The 22,728-nt window shown below is 43.4% G+C and overlaps 2 protein-coding genes across 2 annotated transcripts in view; one reads left to right on the top strand and one right to left on the bottom strand.

Annotated features, from left to right (window-relative positions):
* LOC145850252 (tripartite motif-containing protein 16-like) overlaps positions 1–22,728 on the top strand; it is a 698,685-nt gene that overhangs the window by 566,972 nt on the left and 108,985 nt on the right. The window lies entirely within an intron of this gene.
* Positions 1,938–4,918, bottom strand: LOC145867149 (haptoglobin-like). The gene is made up of 4 exons (XM_082971211.1): positions 4,764–4,918; positions 4,323–4,435; positions 2,888–3,156; positions 1,938–2,702 (listed from the first exon to the last, which is right to left on the bottom strand). Exons 1-4 carry the CDS (start codon positions 4,766–4,768, stop codon positions 2,139–2,141), a joined length of 951 nt encoding a protein of 316 aa, XP_082827337.1. The 5' UTR covers positions 4,769–4,918; the 3' UTR covers positions 1,938–2,138.

The following is a 22,728-nucleotide window of genomic DNA, read 5'->3' as shown; positions in this document are numbered from 1 at the left end:
AAATTCTGACAGGAAGTGGATACCTGATGCGTGAATTACCTTTAAGCCTATGCCATTGAAACACACAGGGGCTTATTAATTGTTGAGCACTTCCTATGGCTTCCACTAGATGTCACCAGTCTTTAGAAAGTGGTTTGAGTCTTATACTGTGAGAACTGAACGAACAAGAGCCTTGGAACGGTGGTGGCCGATTAGACTCTGGCGCGCGAGTTCATGTTGGGTACTCTCGTTCCGAAACGTTTGAAAAGAGAATGCAAATGTCCGCCTTGAATATTATTCATGTTCTGGTTGAAAAAGGCACTAATGATTTATGCTATACAACGTTTGACATGTTTGAACGAACATAAATATTTTTTTTCCCCTCGTTCATGATGAGAAGTTCGGCTGGCATAGATCATGTGCTAACAACACAGAGCTTTTTGGACATAAATTATTAGCTTTTTCGAACAAAACTACATTTGTTATGGACCTGGGATTCCTGGAAGTGACATCTGATGAAGAGAATCAAAGGTAATGGATTATTTACATAGTATTTTCGATTTTAGATCTCTCCAACATGGCGGTTAGTCTGTATCGCAAAGCGTATTTTTATGGGTGCAGTGCTCAGATTATTGCAAAGTGTGATTTCCCAGTAAGGTTATTTTTAAATCTGGCAATCCGGTTGCGTTCAAGAGATGTAAATCTATAATTCTTTGAATGACAATATAATATTTTACCAATGTTTTCGAATAGTAATTATTTAATTTGTCGTGCTGATTTGACTGGCGGTTATTGGAGGGAAACGATTTCCTCAACATCAACGCCATAGTAAAACGCTGTTTTTGGATATAAATATGAACTTGATAGAACTAAAAATGCATGTATTGTCTAACATAATGTCCTAGGAGTGTCATCTGATGGAGATTGTCAAAGGTTAGTGCATAATTTTAGCTGGTTTTCTGCTTTTGGTGATGCCTGTCTTTGAATTGACAAAACATTACACACAGCTATTGTCAATGTACTCTCCTAACATAATCTAACTTTATGCTTTCGCCGTAAAGCCTTTTTGAAATCGGACAACGTGGTTAGATTAAGGAGATGTTTATCTTTCAAAGGGTGTAAGATAGTTGTATTTTTGAGAAATTTGAATTATGACATTTAATTGTTTTCAAATTTGGCACTCTTGATATTTCACCTGTTGTTGATAGGGTGTACCAGGGGTGGGACGCATGCGTCCCACATAGCCCCTAGTACATAGAGATTAAAGGAAAAAGCTTCTACCAGTCCGTGGTGAGTAATCCCAGTTCTGATGTCCAGAAGTTATTTTCGGTCGTAAGAGACGGTAGCAGCAACATTATGTACAAAATAAGTTAAAAAATAAGTTACAAACAACACAAAAAAATGAACAAAATAGCACAATTGATTACGGGCATGTAAAACATCAGCCATACTCTTCGGCACCATTTCTGAGATATCTCTTGTTGAAACTGAACAAATTGTGGTACAGCAGGCTGCTCCAAAGCAAGAGAGCTATTAACTAGTGTTGAGCTGTGATGACAAGCCTTTTGTCTTCTGTATTTAAATTAGTCACTAACCAGGAGTGACATGACCTCCATTCCCCTGCTGGGAGGGATTCTAGACCCTCGTTTATGTAGCTCTATTTTAGAACAAGTTATTTCCTTCTTGAATGATTTTCATGACAAATCTACTAAAAAACCCTTGCTGGTCTCAACACAATATCCTCCTTGGCCAGATAACAATTTTCCTTAATAATTCCATTACTTAAATGAACTTCAGAATCGTCTCATGTCCTAGCTGTAGGCTACTTGTTTTAATGGCTCTAACATGCTCTAAGGTTCCAGCTTGTAGAGATGATCTAAAATATGTTTCCCAGCATTCTAAAATGAGTTGAAGAAAATGTGAATAAAAGTTATAAGGTGAAACATCGGAAACCAAACTTCTTAGGAGAGATTAATTTATTGAAAATCCTTTGAAATCAACATCGGAAGACACACTCAATCAGGCGGGGGCACACACTCAATGAAAGTCGAAACTTGAGAGAGTTTTACAAGATCAAGTCAGAAAATGACTTTGTTAGCAAAGGCATAATGGAGATTATGAGCCCCGGCTCTCATATCTGAAACTGTGCTGAGTGGAGGCTACAACTGCCTCGAAAACATCTCAGACATTACACTGGAGCGGAGACTGGCTGATTTCTCACTGTCACCCCTGAGGACACTGTTGATCCAAGGCATGTAGGCAGAGAGCTTCATGTAGACAGCGTATTTCCTCACGGCACAGGCCTTATCGAAGGACAGGATCCCTGCAGCATACACTCTGCCGTCTTTGGGGTCCTGGACTGCCAGGGCACCGCCTGCATCCCCAAAGCACACATTCTCCTGGTACTTGCTGGCTCCAGTACAGAACATGTTGTCGTCTATGGTTGGAGTGCTGCCACCACGGTTGTACTCTGCCTTACAGAAGCTATGCGATGCCACAGGCAATACCAGGTGTTTCAGTGACTCAGCGGGGGTGAAGTGGACCCCCCAACCCCAGCCTGTGATGATGCCTTTCTCCTGGGCTGCCTCAGCCAGGTCCTCACCCCTCTCAGGCAGAGGGATGGGCATCACAGCCTCGCTCAAGGTGAATGGCTCCTTCAGCTGAATCAGAGCCAGGTCGTTGTCCCAGTCTGACACGCTCTGGAAGCCTGGGTGCAGAACCACCTAGAAGGGGAAGGGAATAATTCATAGGACCTTTTTTTTGACGATCTACTGTATTTGTGCTCTAACTACCTATAAGACTGAAAATGATGATGTAGGTGAGAGAGCCCAGTGCAGTTCTGCTTGCTGTAAATACTGAATTGTCTGTATATTGTTTGAAAGAGATGGTAATGGGTATACTAGCTCACCTTTTCTACAGCAACTTCTTTGGAGTCATTGGCTTGGGAGTATCGCGTGATGCCTAGGTACACCTTGGGGATGATTGGTTCTTTCCCCTGGGTGTCCTGCCTACTCTTCCTGACAAACAAGTTCCTGCCAGCGGTCAGGACCCAGCGGTCAGAGATTAGAGCTCCCCCAGCGAAGCCCCCGTTCATGACGTTTTTACTCAGATAGACCATGGCCTGCCAGGGGACATGAGGGGCCAGGGTGCCCCCAACCATACGCCTGAAGCGCAGGTCTGGGCAAGAAACACAACAACATTATTTCTATACAATCTCTATATGGTTAAAACATCCCCTACTCAGCACCACCTAGCACTTACTGCTGTGCAACTCAAACACAACCATAAAAGATTATTGCAGAAAAATGAAATGTGCCTCAATACAATTCCAGCCTTGGTTTTAGTTTGAGTTTGAGTTTGCTAAAATCAACACTATTCACTTGAATACACATAGCATTTGGTAGTAGCTTTCTGGAACCTTTTAGCTTTGACCTGACAAAAGTTCAGTAAATTCATTAATCATCTACTATTATCTAAAAAAAATAAGTGTTGTCATGACTTGAGCCAGACAAGGCTAGCTTTCACAGAATTACCTTGGAGGTCACAATACGCAGAAACCTAGATGAGGATGGAATTAGTGTCATTTCTCTTCTCAAACATTTTCCTGAAACGTTTGATGAGAGGTGGATTTTGAGGAATTTTACTTTTCAAGGCTTTCATGCTCTGTAGATTTTCCTAATGACATATTTTACCATCCAGCTTGGAGGAAGCTGAGACTGAGGATCTCTCCTTCCTTTCCTCCCTGCTTGCCTTCTCTTTGATCCCTGTCATCTCATGTGTGTCGCTGCTGAATCGATTTTTAAGATAATCGGGATAATAGCTGTGAGCCGTGAGACTTAACAAGGTTCTCACTTGAAAGTGATAGTGACATCCTCATTTTGGCCACAGCTACTGTATTCTCCAACAGGCTGAATAGGAACAGCTTGTGTCTGCTCAGCTCAGAGTTGCGTAAGGGGATCCATAGTGAAGATTGGCTTCAGAACATCCGATGAGAGTGACAGTGTAATTGAAATGTGAGTGATATCCTTACACGAACCAGTCACAATGGGCCAGCAAATATAATATGTTTCGGAAATAGACAAATTGCACGTGTGAAAACACACGTGTAATGTGTAAGTCCAATATTTTGGGGCGATATTCTGCATCAATGGTGTCACTAACACCCACCTTAACATAGACATGGGACAAGAAAGGTTGTCAATGATCTTTGAAATGTACATGTTTTTGTTTGAAAACGTTTCATCCCTCTCACTTTGTTGACATTTCAATCTAAATCAGAAAAAGTAAGCCCGTATTGGCATAAGGCAGGGAGTTGGTTATGTGTCAGTTAGACAGATAGCTACCTGAATTGTCTGACATCTCATCAATTGATTTGGTTTTGATTTTGATTTTGATTTTGATTTTGTCCTGTTCCAGACAGACACAGGAGGCCGCGAGGAGCACTACCAGGAATGACCTGCGGACAGAAGGAACACATAAGTACAGTACACACACACAGAGCCAACTGACAGACAGCGCCCAAACACTCACTAGTACCACAACTAACGGTTCCTTTACTTAGGAAGTCTCTGGGCTTGCTTGTTAACCTATATTTAGAAAAGGTCTCTAGCTAGAGCAATTTGAATGTTTTTTGAAAGATTTAAGTAGCTGTGTTTCCCTGCCATTTTACAAAGATCCATTGTCCAAAGACATTTCAGAGATTCATTTGGATTGGTACTGCAATGACAACAATTGCCAGGCAACTAGGGTTTTGTTGAAGAAAGAATATGAAAAGTATAACATACCACATTTTGATGGAAATATCTGTTTATCAGTTTGTATGTTGAGCTGTGTCTCCTCTGTAAAGACGATGTACTCCGTGAGAAGTTATAGGACCAAGGCCTTATATCTGCTGAGGAGAGAACTCACCCCCTGTCTGCCCACCGCTGGGAATTTTGCTGGACACAGCTTCAGTTCTGATTCCCGAAAATCGGAGAGATTGCAAAATCTCTGTTCATGCCAACCCATTATTGGAATCGTGTCCAAACCCTAACCCTGACCCCATCTGGAGCTCAGCCACAGCCAACTAGTATCAGAGAAGACCATCTGAGGGATAAATCATTTCATAGGGTATGAATTATGAAATCAGAACAGGACACAGCACATCTATAATTTGTGCGTCAATTTGGTTTATTGAAAGTAAATGAGGTGCATATAAATGCCGCATCAGAGTGTGTTATTTAAAAAATGTGATACCGTCATAGTTGTTGTTGTTTGTTGTTGACTCACATTTGCTGTTTACGACTCACTTTGGTAACACTGTACTTGACATCCAGCGTCATAAAACATTATGACACAGTCATAACCATGTCATAATATGTCATAACAGCTGACATAACTTGTCATAGCCTGTTATAATATGGTCATAACACTGTTATGACACATATTTGGACCTGTTGTGACATATATTGAGTTATTTTATGGCTGGTTATAACACCTACATAAGAGTGTCAAAACCCACAAAACCTACCACACAAGGCAAACCATTCCATTACACCATAGCCTACATGTCAACAGTATGTTTATGTTATATACAAATGTTTGAAATTGACCATATTCAATTATTGTAGTTGCTCACACATTGATGTCAGACATTTGTTTTTATAAACAAAAACATTTATTTCACCTTTATTTAACCAGGTAGGCCAGTTGAGAACAAGTCCTTTATTTAACCAGGTAGGCCAGTTGAGAACAAGTCCTTTATTTAACCAGGTAGGCCAGTTGAGAACAAGTCCTTTATTTAACCATGTGGGCTAGTTGAGAACAAGTTCTTTATTTAACCAGGTGGGCCAGTTGAGAACAAGTCCTTTATTTAACCATGTGGGCCAGTTGAGAACAAGTCCTTTATTTAACCAGGTGGGCCAGTTGAGAACAAGTCCTTTATTTAACCAGGTAGGCCAGTTGAGAACAAGTCCTTTATTTAACCAGGTGGGCCAGTTGAGAACAAGTCCTTTATTTAACCAGGTAGGCCAGTTGAGAACAAGTCCTTTATTTAACCAGGTAGGCCAGTTGAGAACAAGTTCTCATTTACAACTGCGACCTGGCCAAGATAAAGCAAAGCAGTGCGACACAAACAACAACACAGAGTTACACATGGAATAAACAAACACACAGTCAATAACACAATAAAAAAATCCAGTGTTATTAACACTGGAGTGATAGATGTGCAGATGATGATGTGCAAGTAGAAATACTGGTGTGCAAAAGAACAAAAAAAGTAAATAAAACAATATGGGGATGGGTTGGCGCCCCCCCCTTGGGTTGTGCCATGGCGGAGATCTTTGTGGGCTATACTCGGCCTTGTCTTCGGACGGTGAGTTGGTGGTTGTAGACATCCCTCTAGTGGTGTGGGGGCTGTGCTTTGGCAAAGTGGGTGGGGTTATATCCTGCCTGTTTGGCCCTGTCCGGGGGTATCATCGGATGGGGCCACAGTGTCTTCTGATCCCTCCTGTCTCAGCCTCCAGTATTTATGCTGCAGTAGTTTATGTGTCGGGGGGCTAGGGTCAGTCTGTTACATCTGGAGTATTCTCTTGTCTTATCCGGTGTCCTGTGTGAATGTAAATATGCTCTCTCTAATTCTCTCTTTCTCTCTTTCTTTCTTTCTCTCGGAGGACCTGAGCCCTAGGACCATGCCTCAGGACTACCTGGTATGATGACTCCTTGCTGTCCCCAGTCCACCTGGCCATGCTGCTGCTCCAGTTTCAACTGTTCTGCCTGCGGCTACGGAACCCTGACCTGTTCACCGGACGTACTTGTTGCACCCTCGACAACTACAATGATTATTATTATCTGACCATGCTGGTCATTTATGAACATTTTAACATCTTGACCATGTTCTGTTATAATATCCACCCGGCACAGCCAGAAGAGGACTGGCCACCCCTCATATCCTGGTTCCTCTCTAGGTTTCTTCCTAGGTTTTTGGCCATTCTAGGGAGTTTTTCCTAGGGAGTTTTTCCTAGCCACCGTGCTTCTTTCACATGCATTGCTTGCTGTTTGGGGTTTTAGGCTGGGTTTCTGTACAGCACTTTGAGATTTCAGCTGATGTACGAAGGGCTATATAAATACATTTGATTTGATTTGATTTGTAGGTAGTTGGATGGGCTATTTACAGATGGGCTGTGTACAGCTGCAATGATCGGTAAGCTGCTCAGATAGCTGATGCTTGAAGTTAGTCAGGGAGATATACCGTTGAAGTCGGAGGTTTACATACACCTTACCCAAATACATTTAAACTCAGTTTTTCACAATTCCTGACATTTAATTCTAGTAAAAGTTCCCTGTCTTAGGTCAGTTAGGATCACCACTTTATTTTAAGAATGTGAAATGCCAGAATAATAGTAGAGAGAATGATTTATTTCAGCTTTTATTTCTTTCATCGCATTCCCAGTGGGTCAGAAGTTTGCATACACTCAATTAGTATTTGGTAGCATTGCCTTTAAATTGTTTAACTTGGGTCAAAGGTTTTGGGTAGCCTTCCTCAAGCTTCCCACAATATGTTGGGTGAATTTTGGCCCATTCCTCCTGGCAGAGCTGGTGTAACTGAGTCAGATTTGTAGGCCTCCTTGCACACACACGCTTTTTCAGTTCTGCCCACAGATTTTCTATCGGATTGAGGTCAGGGCTTTGTGATCGCCACTCCAATACATTAACTTTGTTGTCCTTAAGCCATTTTGCCACAACATTGGAAGTATGTTTGGGGTCATTGTCCATTTGGAAGACCCATTTGAGACCAAGCTTTATAACTTCCTGACTGATGTCTTGAGATGTTGCTTCAATATGTCCACATAATTTTCCTACCTCATGATGCCATCTATTTTGTGAAGTGCACCAGTCCCTCCTGCAGCAAAGCACCCCCACAACATGATGCTGCCACCCCCGTGCTTCACGGTTGGGATGGTGTTCTTCGGCTTGCAAGCCTCCCACTTTTTCCTCCAAACAGAACGATGGTCATTATGGCCAAACAGTTCTATTTTTGTTTCATCAGATCAGAGGACATTTCTCCAAAAAGTATGATCTTTGTCCCCATGTGCAGTTGCAAACTGTAGTCTGGCTTTTTTTATGGTGGTTTTGGAGCAGTGGCTTCTTCCTTGCTGAGCGGCCTTCCTTTCTGAGTGGCCTTATGTTGATATAGGACTCGTTTTACTGTGGATATAGATACTTTTGTACCTGTTTCCTCCAACATCTTCACAAGGTCCTTTGCTGTTGTTCTGGGATTGATTTGCACTTTTTGCACCAAAGTACGTTCATCTCTAGGAGATTTTCACCAAAGTTGATTTGTCACGTGCGCTGAATACAGTGAAATGCTTACTTACAGGCTCTAACCAATAGTGCATAAAAGGTATTAGGTGAGCAACAGGTAAGTAAAGAAATAAAACAACAGTAAAAAGACAGGCTATATACAGTAGCGAGGCTATAAAAGTAGCGAGGCTACATACAGACACCGGTTAGTCAGGCTGATTGAGGTAGTATGTACATGTAGATATGGTTAAAGTGACTATGCATATATGATGAACAGAGAGTAGCAGTAGCGTAAAAGAGGGGTTGGCGGGTGGTGGGTGGGACACAATGCAGATAGTCCGGGTAGCCATTTGATTACCTGTTCAGGAGTCTTATGGCTTGGGGGTAAAAACTGTTGAGAAGCCTTTTTGTCCTAGACTTGGCACTCCGGTACCGCTTGCCATGCGGTAGTAGAGAGAACAGTCTATGACTGGGGTGGCTGGGGTCTTTGACAATTTTTAGGCCCTTCCTCTGACATTGCCTGGTGTAGAGGTCCTGGATGGCAGGCAGCTTAGCCCCAGTGATGTACTGGGCCGTATGCACTACCCTCTGTAGTGCCTTGCGGTCAGAGGCCGAGTAGTTGCCATACCAGGCAGTGATGCAACCAGTCAGGATGCTATCGATGTTGCAGCTGTAGAACCTTTTGAGAATCTCAGGACCCATATCAAATCTTTTTAGTTTCCTGAGGGGGAATAGGCTTTGTCGTGCCCTCTTCACGACTGTCATGGTGTGTTTGGATCATTCTAGTTTGTTGTTGATGTGGACACCAAGGAACTTGAAGCTCTCAACCTGCTCCACTACAGCCCCGTTGATGAGAATGGGGGCGTGCTCGGTCCTCCTTTTCCTGTGGTCCACAATCATCTCCTTAGTCTTGGTTACGTTGAGGGATAGGTTGTTATTCTGGCACCACCTGGCTAGGTCTCTGACCTCCTCCCTATAGGCTATCTCGTCGTTGTCGGTGATCAGGCCTACCACTGTTGTGTCGACTGCAAACTTAACCTCTATGGGCTAGGCGGGACGAATTCGTCCCACCTACGTAACAGCCACTTGAAGCCTGTGGCGCGATTTTCAAAACCTTAAAAATCCTATTACTTCAATTTCTCAAACATATGACTATTTTACAGCTATTTAAAGACAAGACTCTCGTTAATCTAACCACACTGTCCGATTTCAAAAAGGCTTTACAACGAAAGCAAAACATTAGATTATGTCAGCAGAGTACCAAGCCAGAAATAATCAGACACCCATTTTTCAAGCTAGCATATAATGTCACCAAAACCCAGAAGACAGCTAAATGCAGCACTCACCTTCGATGATCTTCATCAGATGACAACCCTAGGACATTATGTTATACAATACATGCATGTTTTGTTCAATCAAGTTCATATTTATATCAAAAACCAGCTTTTTACATTAGCATGTGACGTTCAGAACTAGCATACCCCCCGCAAACTTCCGGGGAATTCGCTAACATTTTACTAAATTACTCACGATAAACGTTCACAAAAAGCATAACAATTATTTTAAGAATTATAGATACAGACCTCCTCTATGCACTCGATATGTCCGATTTTAAAATAGCTTTTTGGTGAAAGCACATTTTGCAATATTCTAAGTACATAGCCCAGGCATCACGGGCTAGCTATTTAGACACCCGGCAAGTTTAGCACTCACCATAATCATATTTACTATTATAAAAGTTTGATTACCTTTTGTTGTCTTCGTCAGAATGCACTCCCAGGACTGCTACTTCAATAACAAATGTTGGTTTGGTCCAAAATAATCCATCGTTATATCCGAATAGCGGCGTTTTGTTCGTGCGTTCCAGACACTATCCGAAATGGTAAAGAAGGGTCGCGCGCATGGCGCAATTCGTGACAAAAAAATTCTAAATATTCCATTACCGTACTTCGAAGCATGTCAACCGCTGTTTAAAATCAATTTTTACGCCATTTTTCTCGTAGAAAAGCGATAATATTCCGACAGGGAATCTCCTTTTCGGCAAACAGAGGAAAAAAATCACAAAGGCGGGGGCGGTCGGGTCACGCGCCTAAGCCCAGAGTCCCTTGATCGGCCACTTGAGAAAGGCGATAATGTGTTTCAGCCTGGGGCTGGGATGACGACATTCTGTTTTTTCCCGGGCTCTAAGCGCCTATGGACGACGTAGGAAGTGTCACGTTAGAGCAGAGATCCTTAGTAAAAGATAGAGATGGAAAAGAAGTTCAAGAAATGGTCAGACAGGCCACTTCCTGTAAAGGAATCTCTCAGGTTTTGACCTGCCATTTGAGTTCTGTTATACTCACAGACACCATTCAAACAGTTTTAGAAACTTTAGGGTGTTTTCTATCCATATGTAATAAGTATATGCATATTCTAGTTACTGGGTAGGAGTGGTAACCAGATTAAATCGGGTATGTTTTTTATCCAGCCGTGTCAATACTGCCCCCTAGCCCTAACAGGTTAATGATTAGGTTGGAGTCGTGCCTGGCCATGCAGTCATGGGTGAACAAGGAGTACAGGAGGGGACTGAGCACACACCCCTGGGGAGCTCCAGTGTTGAGGACCAGCGTGGCAGATGTGTTGCTACCTACCCTCACCACCTGGCCCGTCAGGAAGTCCAGGATCCAGTTGCAGAGGGAGGTGTTTAGTCCCAGGATCCTTAGCTTAGTGATGAACTTTGAGGGTACTATGGTGTTGAACGCTGAGCTGTAGTCAATGAACAGCATTCTCACATAAGTGTTCCTTTTATCCAGGTGGGAAAGGGCAGTGTGGAGTGCAATAGAGATTGCATCATCTGTGGATCTGTTTGGGCGGTATGCAAATTGGAGTGGGTCTAGGGTTTCTGGGATAATGGTGTTGATGTGAGCCATTACCAACCTTTCAAAGCACTTCACAGCTACAGACGTGAGTGCGTGAGTCATTTAGACAGGTTGCCTTTGTGTTCTTGGGCACTGGGACTATGGTGGTCTTTTTGAAACTTGTTGGTATTACAGACTCAATCAGGGACATGTTGAAAATGTCAGTGAAGACACCTGCCAGTTGGTCAGCACATGCCAGGAGCACACATCCTGGTAATCCATCTGGCCCCGCAGCCTTGTGTATGTTATTTTTTATTATTTTTTACCCCTTTTTTTCTCCCCAATTTCATGGTATCCAATTGGTACTTACAGTCTTGTCTCATCGCTGCAACTCCCGTACGGACTCTGGAGAGGCGAAGGTCGAGAGCCATGCGTCCTCCGAAACACAACCCAACCTAGCCGCGCTGCTTCTTGACACAATGCCCATCCAACCCGGAAGCCAGCAGCACCAATGTGTCGGAGGAAACACCGTACACCTGGCGACCTGGTCAGTGTGCACTGCGCCCGGCCCGACACAGGAGTCGCTAGTGCGCGATGAGACAAGGATATCCCTGCCGGCCAAACCCTCCCTAACCCGGACGATGCTGGGCCAATTGTGCACTGCCCCATGGGCCTCCCGGTCGCTGCCGGCTGCGACAGAGCCTAGGCTCAAACCTCGAATCTCTGGTGGCACAGCTAGCACCTTAGACCACTGCGCCACCCGGGAGGCTAGCCTTGTGTATGTTGACCTGTTTAAAGGTCTTACTCACGTCGGCAACGGAGAGCATGATCACACAGTCGTCCGGAACAGCTGATGCTCTCATGCATGCCTCAGTGTTACTTGCCTCGAAGTGAGCATAGAAGTGATTTAGCTCGTCTGGTAGGCTCATGTCACTGGGCAGCTCGCGGCTGTGCTTCCCTTTGTAGTCTGTAATAGTTTGCAAGCCCTGCCACATAAGACGAGCATCGGAGCCAGTGTAATATGATTCAATCTTAGCCCTGTATTGACACTTTGCCTGTTTGATGGTTTGTCACAGGGCATAGCAGGATTTCTTATGAGCTTCCGGGTTAGAGTCCCACACCTTGAAAGCGGCAGCTCTACCCTTTAGCTCAGTGCGAATGTTGCCTGTAATCCATGGATTCTGGTTGGGGTATGTACATACAGTTACTGTGGGGACGACGTCCTTGATGCACTTTTTGATGAAGCCAGTGACTGATGTGGTGTACTCCTCAATGCCATCGGAAGAATCCCGGAACATGTTCCAGTCTGTTCTAGCAAAACAGTCCTGTAGTTTAGCATCTGCTTCATCTGACCACTTTTTTATTGAGCGAGTCACTGGTGCTTCCTGTTTTAATTTTTGCTTATAAGCAGGAATCAGGAGGACAGAGTTGTGGTCGCATTTACCAAATGGAGGGCAAGGGAGAGCTTTGTATGCGTCTCTGTGTGTGGAGTACAGGTGATCTAGAATTTTTTTCCCTCTGGATGCACATTTAACATGTTGATATAAATTTGGTAGAACTGATTTAAGTTTCCCTGCATTAAAGTCTCCGGCCACTAGGAGCGCCGTCTCTGGGTGAGTGGTTTCCTGTTTGCTTATTTCCTTATACAGCTGACTGAGTTCCAGCTTTGTGAAATCATGTGAATTCCACTTGGCTGTTGACAGAGGGAGAGAGAACAGGTAGCCTAGTAGTGTAAAGTTGAGTAAACTATTAGTCTGTCCCTTTGCCATGCTTCTTGTCTCTCAACAACATTAGGAAAAGTGCAGCCTTGCAACTAAAGAATTTGCTGGTGTTGGGGAAAGAAATTGTAGTATTATGTGACTTTCTTCCACTGGGAGATCTGGTCATTATCTGATGTATTCAATTCTGAGTTTGCATCCCAATATTACACTTTATATACGTCATAGAATACTGAATATAACAAAACTGTTAGACATAGAAACACCGAATTTTCTGCATTAAAAAAAATCGAATAATGTTTATAAATGATTAAATTATGAAAAATAAGAATATCACTCCACCCGTGAGGCCACTAGATAATTTGACTGCAGGACAGGGCTACTACCACATCCCAGTTGAAAGCACCTTCTGACATGCATCAGTGTGCGATCTCATTCTTATGGCCACTCGTTGGAGTGGAGTAGTTTGTTCATAGCCATCCTCCTTTTTGTCTGTGCAAAATTATTTTGCTATAGTATCGATTAAATGTAAAATGAGAGGCTTTCATTGACAAACAGAAAAAAAGCTGCAGTGCTTTGTAGCAAAGAGGTGAGCGTACAACGTACAGTATGTTGTCGTGTACTTATATTGCTGTAGATCTAGGGATTGATACTGGCTGAACAGTATCATGTACCTCATCAGTGTAATTAAAGCATATACAACAGCCATTGTTAATAGGAACTGTGTCAGGGCTAACGAGTTAGCAGATTGTCTCTCAGATGGTCTCATCGGTATCATTCATTCATGTTTCTGAAACAAGTGGGCGGGCTGGCATAACGCAATGACTGATGCAAGGACAGAGGGATGGATTGCCTGGCACTGTAATGCTGTTGATGTCTCTGAACTGTCATGCTCTTAGTGCCTGATGTTACATAAGACTGGTAACGTCATTGTGGCTCTATGTCACACTGTCACAACCACTGATTGTCCTTAGTGCTTGTGATTCCAGACTGGAACCTGTGTGTTGTGTTGGGTATCACACTACAGGACAGGACATGATGTACAGGTACGTGTACAGATAAAAACACCCATCTGCCAGCAGCCATTACATTACATTTAGCATTTCACGTGTGTGTGTGTGTGTGTGTGTGTGTGTGTGTGTGTGTGTGTGTGTGTGTGTGTGTGTGTGTGTGTGTGTGTGTGTGTGTGTGTGTGTCAAATCAAATGTTATTTGTTACATGCGCCAAATACAACAGTGAAATGCTTACTTACAAACTCTTTCCCAAAGATGTAGAGTTTTAGATAAAATGATTAAAAAAAGCGAGAAATAAAACACACAAGCATGAAGCTATATACAAGGAGTACCAATACCATATCAATGTGCAGGGATACGTGGTAGTTGAGGTAAATATGTACATGTACAGGAGGCTGGGGCTCCCGAGTGGCACAGCGGTCTAAGGCACTGCATCTCAGTGCAAGAGGTGTCACTACAGTCCCTGGTTTGAATCCAGGCTGTATCACATCCGACCGTGATTGAAAGTCCCATAGAGCGGCGCACAATTGGCCCGGTGTTGTCCGGGTTTGGCCGGGTAGGCTGTCATTGTGAATAAGAATTTGTTCTTAACTGACTTGCCTAGTTAAATAAAGGTTAAATAAATATACACTGCTCAAAAAAATAAAGGGAACACTTAAACAACACAATGTAACTCCAAGTCAATCACACTTCTGTGAAATCAAACTGTCCACTTAGGAAGCAACACTGATTGACAATAAATTTCACATGCTGTTGTGCAAATGGAATAGACAACAGGTGGAAATTATAGGCAATTAGCAAGACACCCCCAATAAAGGAGTGGTTCTGCAGGTGGGGACCACAGACCACTTCTCAGTTCCTATGCTTCCTGGCTGATGTTTTGGTCACTTTTGAATGCTGCCGGTGCTTTCACTCTAGTGGTAGCATGAGACGGAGTCTACAACCCACACAAGTGGCTCAGGTAGTGCAGCTCATCCAGGATGGCACATCAATGCGAGCTGTGGCAAGAAGGTTTGCTGTGTCTGTCAGCGTAGTGTCCAGAGCATGGAGGCGCTACCAGGAGACAGGCCAGTACATCAGGAGACATGGAGGAGGCCGTAGGAGGGCAACAACCCAGTAGCAGGACCGCTACCTCCGCCTTTGTGCAAGGAGGAGCAGGAGGAGCACTGCCAGAGCCCTGCAAAATGACCTCCAGCAGGCCACAAATGTGCATGTGTCTGCTCAAACGGTCAGAAACAGACTCCATGAGGGTGGTATGAGGGCCCGACGTCCACAGGTGGGGGTTGTGCTTACAGCCCAACACCGTGCAGGACGTTTGGCATTTGCCAGAGAACACCAAGATTGGCAAATTCGCCACTGGCACCCTGTGCTCTTCACAGATGAAAGCAGGTTCACACTGAGCACATGTGACAGACATGACAGTCTGGAGACGCCGTGGAGAACGTTCTGCTGCTTGCAACATCCTCCAGCATGACCGGTTTGGCGGTGGGTCAGTCATGGTGTGGGATGGCATTTCTTTGGGGGGCTGCACAGCCCTCCATGTGCTCGCCAGAGGTAGCCTGACTGCCATTAGGTACCGAGATGAGATCCTCAGACCCCTTGTGAGACCATATGCTGGTGCGGTTGGCCCTGGGTTCCTCCTAATGCAAGACAATGCTAGACCTCATGTGGCTGGAGTGTGTCAGCAGTTCCTGCAAGAGGAAGGCATTGATGCTATGGACTGGCTCGCCCGTTCCCCAGACCTGAATCCAATTGAGCACATCTGGGACATCATGTCTCGCTCCATCCACCAACGCCACGTTGCACCACAGACTGTCCAGGAGTTGGCGGATGCTTTAGTCCAGGTCTGGGTGGAGATCCCTCAGGAGACCATCCGCCACCTCATCAGGAGCATGCCCAGGCGTTGTAGGGAGGTCATACAGGCACGTGGAGGCCACACACACTACTGAGCCTCATTTTGACTTGTTTTAAGGACATTATATCAAAGTTGGATCAGCCTGTAGTGTGGTTTTCCACTTTAATTTTGAGTGTGACTCCAAATCCAGACCTCCATGGGTTGATAAATTGGATTTCCATTGATTATTTTTGTGTGATTTTGTTGTCAGCACATTCATCTATGTAAAGAAAAAAGTATTTAATAAGATTATTTCATTCATTCAGATCTAGGATGTGTTATTTTAGTGTTCCCTTTATTTTTTTGAGCAGTGTATATACAGTACCAGTCAAATGTTGGGACACACTTACTCATTCAAGGGTTTTTCTTTATTTTTACATTCATGTCGTTTCTCTTTGCTTATTTGAGCTGTTCTTGCCATAATATGGACTTGGTCTTTTACCAAATAGAGCTTATCTTCTGTATACCAACCCTACCTTGTCACAACACAACTGATTTGCTCAAATGCATTTAGAAGGAAAGAAATTCCACAAATTAACTTTAACAAGGCACACCTGTTAATTGAAATGCATTCCAGGTGACTATCTCATGAAGCTGGTTGAGAGAATGCCAAGATTGTGCAAAGCTGTCATCAAGGCAAAGGGTGGCTACTTTGAAGAATCTCAAATATAAAATATATAAATATAACACTTTTTTTGGTTACTGCATGATTCCATATCTGATATTTCATAGTCTTGATGTCTTCACTATTATTCTACAATGTTGAAAATAGTACAAATAAAGAAAAAGCCTTAATTGTTCTAAAACTTTTGACCGGTAGTGTATATATAAATGTAAAGGGATGTATAGGTAATATGGATCAAATATGTAGTATATCTGAAGAACAGTATGTGGACAGCAATAATTAAATAGGATGAACCAGGACTAGAATACAGTATATACATATGAAGTGGACAGCAGTAGTTATATAGGATGAACCAGGACTAGAATACAGTTAATACAAATAAAGTGGACAGCAGTAGTTATATAGGATGAACCAGGACTAGAATACAGTATATACATATGAAGTGGACAGCAGTAGTTATATAGGATGAACCAGGACTAGAATACAGTATATACATATGAAGTGGACAGCAGTAGTTATATAGGATGAACCAGGACTAGAATACAGTTAATACAAATAAAGTGGACAGCAGTAGTTATATAGGATGAACCAGGACTAGAATACAGTATATACATATGAAGTGGACAGCAGTAGTTATATAGGATGAACCAGGACTAGAATACAGTATATACATATGAAGTGGACAGCAGTAGTTATATAGGATGAACCAGGACTAGAATACAGTATATACATATGAAGTGGACAGCAGTAGTTATATAGGATGAACCAGGACTAGAATACAGTATATACATATGAAGTGGACAGCAGTAGTTATATAGGATGAACCAGGACTAGAATACAGTTAATACAAATAAAGTGGACAGCAGTAGTTATATAGGATGAACCAGGACTAGAATACAGTATATACATATGAAGTGGACAGCAGTAGTTATATAGGATGAACCAGGACTAGAATACAGTATATACATATGAAGTGGACAGCAGTAGTTATATAGGATGAACCATGACTAGAATACAGTATATACATATGAAGTGGACAGCAGTAGTTATATAGGATGAACCAGGACTAGAATACAGTATATACATATGAAGTGGACAGCAGTAGTTATATAGGATGAACCATGACTAGAATACAGTATATACATATGAAGTGGACAGCAGTAGTTATATAGGATGAACCATGACTAGAATACAGTATATACATATGAAGTGGACAGCAGTAGTTATATAGGATGAACCAGGACTAGAATACAGTATATACATATGAAGTGGACAGCAGTAGTTATATAGGATGAACCAGGACTAGAATACAGTTAATACAAATAAAGTGGACAGCAGTAGTTATATAGGATGAACCAGGACTAGAATACAGTATATACATATGAAGTGGACAGCAGTAGTTATATAGGATGAACCATGACTGGAATACAGTATATACATATGAAGTGGACAGCAGTAGTTATATAGGATGAACCAGGACTAGAATACAGTATATTCATATGAAGTGGACAGCTGTAGTTATATAGGATGAACCAGGACTAGAATACAGTATATACATATGAAGTGGGTAAAACAGTAAACATTATTAAAGTGACCAGCGGCTGAGGTCCTCTGGGTGGCTGAGGTCCTCTGGGTGGCTGAGGTCCTCTGGGTGGCTGAGGTCCTCTGGGTGGCTGAGGTCCTCTGGGTGGCTGAGGTCCTTGATGATCTTCTTGACCTTCCTGTGACACCAGGTGCTGTAGATGTCCTGGAGGGCAGGCACTTTTCCCCCGGTGATATGTTGGGCAGAACGCACCACCCTCTGGAGAGCCCTGTGGTTGCGACACTGTGGTTTCAGCCTCCGGAGGTTGAAGAGGTGCTGTTCTGATTTCTTCACCACAAGGTCTGTGTGGGTGGACCATTTGTCTGGTCTTCTCTACCTGACCGTCTCATTATCTTCTCTCAAGAAGAACTATCTTATGGTATGAAGATTGTCCTTCTTGAGAGAAGATCGAGCCTTCTTCTCTCCAGAAGATGTCTGGTAGGCCCATTTAAATACCTTTTTTGGACATTTCAAGGTAGCAGATGTTTGAGTTGGGTTATTTTTTTCATTTTTGACAAAATGAGCACTCCTGGAAGTGACAGATTTTGACTTATATTGAGTGATAAGACTGAGCTATTTAAAAACACTTTTTCAACATTTCAAGATAGCAGTTAGTTCAGTTTGATCTTATGAAAGACAGCTGTATCATTTTTTTATAGCCGAAAGGAGCAAGTGCGACACTCACGTGTCCAAAAATCAGTACTCTAAGTACTCAAGTGGACTCTGCCATGCAGCAGAATACCACCCTTAGGTACCATCTGGAGGAAGTCCAGAATGGTCACGCTCTACAGCATGACTATCCATCCAAGCAACCGGAGTCCGGTACTCAAAAGAGTGAAGACGATAGGTTTCAGACATTGCCTCCATCATGTGTCCCTCAGTCTTCTCCTCTTGGCCATTTGGCACCGCATTGCCAGATTTAAAAATAACTTTACTGGGAAATCACACTTTGCAATAAACGACGTGATATGCTCAGAAAAATAGGCTAGGCGATACAGATTAGCGCCATCTTGGAACCATCTAAAATCAAATATACTATTGTAAATATTCCCTTACCTTTTGATTATCTTCATCAGAAGGCACTTCCAGGAATCCCAGGTCCACAACAAATGTAGTTTTGTTCGAAAAAGTTAATAATTTATGTCCCAATAGTTCCTTCTTGTTAGCGCGTTCCAAAGGCTACTCATAATGTACTGAAGCGCGCGGGACATGTCGTCACGAATGTGCAAAAAATATATATTTACGTTCGTTCAAACATGTCAAGCGTTGTATAACATAAATCTTTAGGGCCTTTTTCAACCAGAGCTTCAATAATATTCAAGGCGGACGATTGCATTGTCTTACTAAACGTTTCGGAACAAAAGGGTTCCCATGGGCGCCCGCGTCATAGTAGTAATGAACCTCCCCCTGTGACCAACTTCCCAAGCCTCTCTTTGGGTCAGTTTCTACCATAGAAGACTCAAACCACTTTGTAAAGACTGTTGACATCTAGTGGAAGCCTTAGGAAGTGCTAAATGATTAATAAGTCCCTGTGAGTTTCAATGGCAAAGGCTTGAAAGTGATTCCACACATCAGATTTCCACTTCCTGTTAGGATTTGTCTCAGGGTTTTGACTGCCATATGAGTTTTGTTATACTCACAGACACCATTAAAACAGTTTTAGAAACTTTAGAGTGTTTTCTATCCAAATCTAATTATATGCATATTGTAGTTACTGGGTAGGATTAGTAACCAGATTAAATCGGGTATGTTTTTTATCCGGCCGTGCAAATACTGCCCCCTATCCCCATCAGGTTAAGAGTTTATTCGGAAGATAACGGCTCTATAAACACTCTTCCGTGGTGTCCCAACTTTCTAGTTAATTACATTTACATGATTAGCTAATCAGGTGATATTAATTACAGAGAAAGGATTTTATAGGATAGCATGTCATATCACTTAATCTGGCATAACCAAAGACACGAAAGCAGAGAGGGAGAGAGCAGAAAGAGAGAGAGCAGAGAACAGAGAGAGCAGAGAGAGCAGAGAGAGAGAGCGCAGAGAGAGCAGAGAGAGCAGAGAGAGAGAGCAGAGAGAGAAGAGAGAGAAGAGAGAGGAGAGAGAGGGAGCAGGCTGAGAGAGCAGAGAACAGGCTGAGAGAGCAGAGAGAGCAGAGAACAGAGAGAAGAGAGAGCAGGCTGAGAGAGCAGAGAGAGCAAAGAGCAGAGAGAGAGAGTGCAGGGAAAGCAGAGAGAGAGAGCAGAGGGAGAGAGCAGTGAGAGAGAGAGAGCAGTGAGAGAGAGAGCAGAGAGAGCAGAGAGAGCAGAGAGAGCAGAGAGAGCAGAGGGAGCAGAGGGAGCAGAGAGAGCAGAGGGAGAGAGAGAGCAGAGAGAGCAGAGAGAGCAGAGAACAGAGAGCAGAGAGAGCAGAGGGAGAGCAGAGAGCAGAGAACAGAGAGAGCAGAGGGAGAGAGAGCGCAGAGAGAGGGAGCAGGCTGAGAGAGCAGAGAGAGAGAGCAGAAAACAGAGAGAGAGAATAGAGAGAGAGAGCAGAGAGAGAGAGCAGAAAGAGCAGAGAGAGAGCAGGGAGGGCAGAGAGAGAGAGCAGAGAAAAGAGAAAGAGCAGCAGAGCAGAGAGAGAGAAGAGAGAGAGAGCAGAGAGCACGCTGAGAGAGCAGAGAGCAGAGAGAGCAGAGAGAGCAGAGAAAAGAGAGAGAGCAGCAGAGCAGAGAGAGAGAGAGCAGAGAGAGAGCAGCAGAGCAGAGAGCAGAGAGAGAGAAGAGAGAGAGAGCAGAGAGCACGCTGAGAGAGCAGAGAGCAGGCTTAGAGAGCAGAGAGAGAGCAGAGAGCAGAGAGAGAGCAGAGAGAGCAGAGAGAGCAGAGAAAAGAGAGAGAGCAGCAGAGCAGAGAGAGAGAGAGCAGAGAGAGAGCAGCAGAGCAGAGAGCAGAGAGAGAGAGAAGAGAGAGAGCAGAGAGCACGCTGAGAGAGCAGAGAGCAGGCTTAGAGAGCAGAGAGCAGAGAGAGAGCAGAGAGCAGAGAGAGAGAGCAGAGAGAGCAGAGAAAAGAGAGAGAGCAGCAGAGCAGAGAGAGAGAGAGCAGAGCAGAGAGAGAGAGCAGCAGAGCAGAGAGCAGAGAGAGAGAGCAGAAAGAGCAGAGAGCAGAGAGAGAGCAGGCTGAGAGAGAGCAGAGAGCAGAGAGAGAGAGCAGAGAGAGAGAGCAGAAAGAGCAGAGAGAGAGCAGAGAGCAGGCTGATAGAGAGCAGAGAGAGAGCAGGGAGCAGAGAGAGAGCAGAGAGTAGAGAGAGAGCAGAGAGAGCAGAGATAGTAACCCTGCATCACAACACTCTGTTGCTATAGTAACCCTGCATCACAACACTCTGTTGCTATAGTAACCCTGCATCACAACACTCTGTTGCTATAGTGACCCTGCATCACAACACTCTGTTGCTATAGTGACCCTGCATCACAACACTCTGTTGCTATAGTGACCCTGCATCACAACACTCTGTTGCTATAGTAACCCTGCATTACAACACTCTGTTGCTATAGTGACCCTGCATCACAACACTCTGTTGCTATAGTAACCCTGCATTACAACACTCTGTTGCTATAGTAACCCTGCATTACAACACTCTGTTGCTATAGTGACCCTGCATCACAACACTCTGTTGCTATAGTGACCCTGCATCACAACACTCTGTTGCTATAGTAACCCTGCATTACAACACTCTGTTGCTATAGTGACCCTGCATCACAACACTCTGTTGCTATAGTAACCCTGCATCACAACACTCTGTTGCTATAGTGACCCTGCATCACAACACCCTGTTGCTATAGTGACCCTGCATCACAACACTCTGTTGCTATAGTAACCCTGCATCACAACACTCTGTTGCTATAGTAACCCTGCATCACAACACTCTGTTGCTAAGTAACCCTGCATCACAACACTGTTGTACATATTTAATTGTATTGTATTTCAGTTCATATTTGTTTCATGTAACCAGTCGCAGGTTAACGTCAACCTGACAGAGACGATGTAAAATCAATAACTAAACTGTTTTCACAATTAACATGCTTTTTCTTGTTTCATGTATGTTTTATTATGAAAAGTACAATATATCCATGTATACTTGTACAACTATGGAGCGTATGTCCACATATAATTGTACAATTTGTTTTTCCAACATAAAAGACAAGAAATGATCACATTGGTATTTTAACAGTGTTATTGTAAGAGTTTAAATGTTTAAACAGAGGATACATCTAAAACAGGATAAAACAAGTGCAGTATGTTGTGAGAATGTTACTTTAACGTCGACTCATAACGTCACACTATAACTTTCATGGGAGTCTTGTGGAAAGACTAACGGTGTTATTGTAAGAGGTCATGGGTCAAGGTCCTCACAATTATAGGAAGATGCGCATGTGTGTGTGAGATAGTGTGTCCAGTGTGTGAGTGTGTGTGTTTGTCCAGTGTGTGTGTGTGTGTGTGTGTGTGTGTGTTTGTGTGTTTGTCCAGTGTGTGTGTGTGTTTGTCCAGTGTGTGTGTGTGTGTGTTTGTCCAGTGTGTGTGTGTGTGTGTTTGTCCAGTGTGTGTGTGTGTGTGTTTGTCCAGTGTGTGTGTGTGTGTGTTTGTCCAGTGTGTGTTTGTCCAGTGTGTGTGTGTGTGTGTGTGTGTGTGTGTTTGTCCAGTGTGTGTGTGTGTGTGTGTGTGTTTGTCCAGTGTGTGTGTGTGTGTTTTTGTCCGGTATGTGTGTGTGTGTGTTTGTCCAGTGTGTGTGTGTTTGTTTGTCCAGTGTGTGTGTGTGTGTGTGTGTGT

This window comes from Salmo salar, unplaced genomic scaffold, assembly GCF_965601325.2.
Source record: "Salmo salar unplaced genomic scaffold, fSalSal1 ptg000221l, whole genome shotgun sequence".
Taxonomy (NCBI): domain Eukaryota; kingdom Metazoa; phylum Chordata; class Actinopteri; order Salmoniformes; family Salmonidae; genus Salmo; species Salmo salar.
Note: the sequence above shows the minus strand (reverse complement) of the source record. Positions and strands in the feature narration are given on the sequence as shown.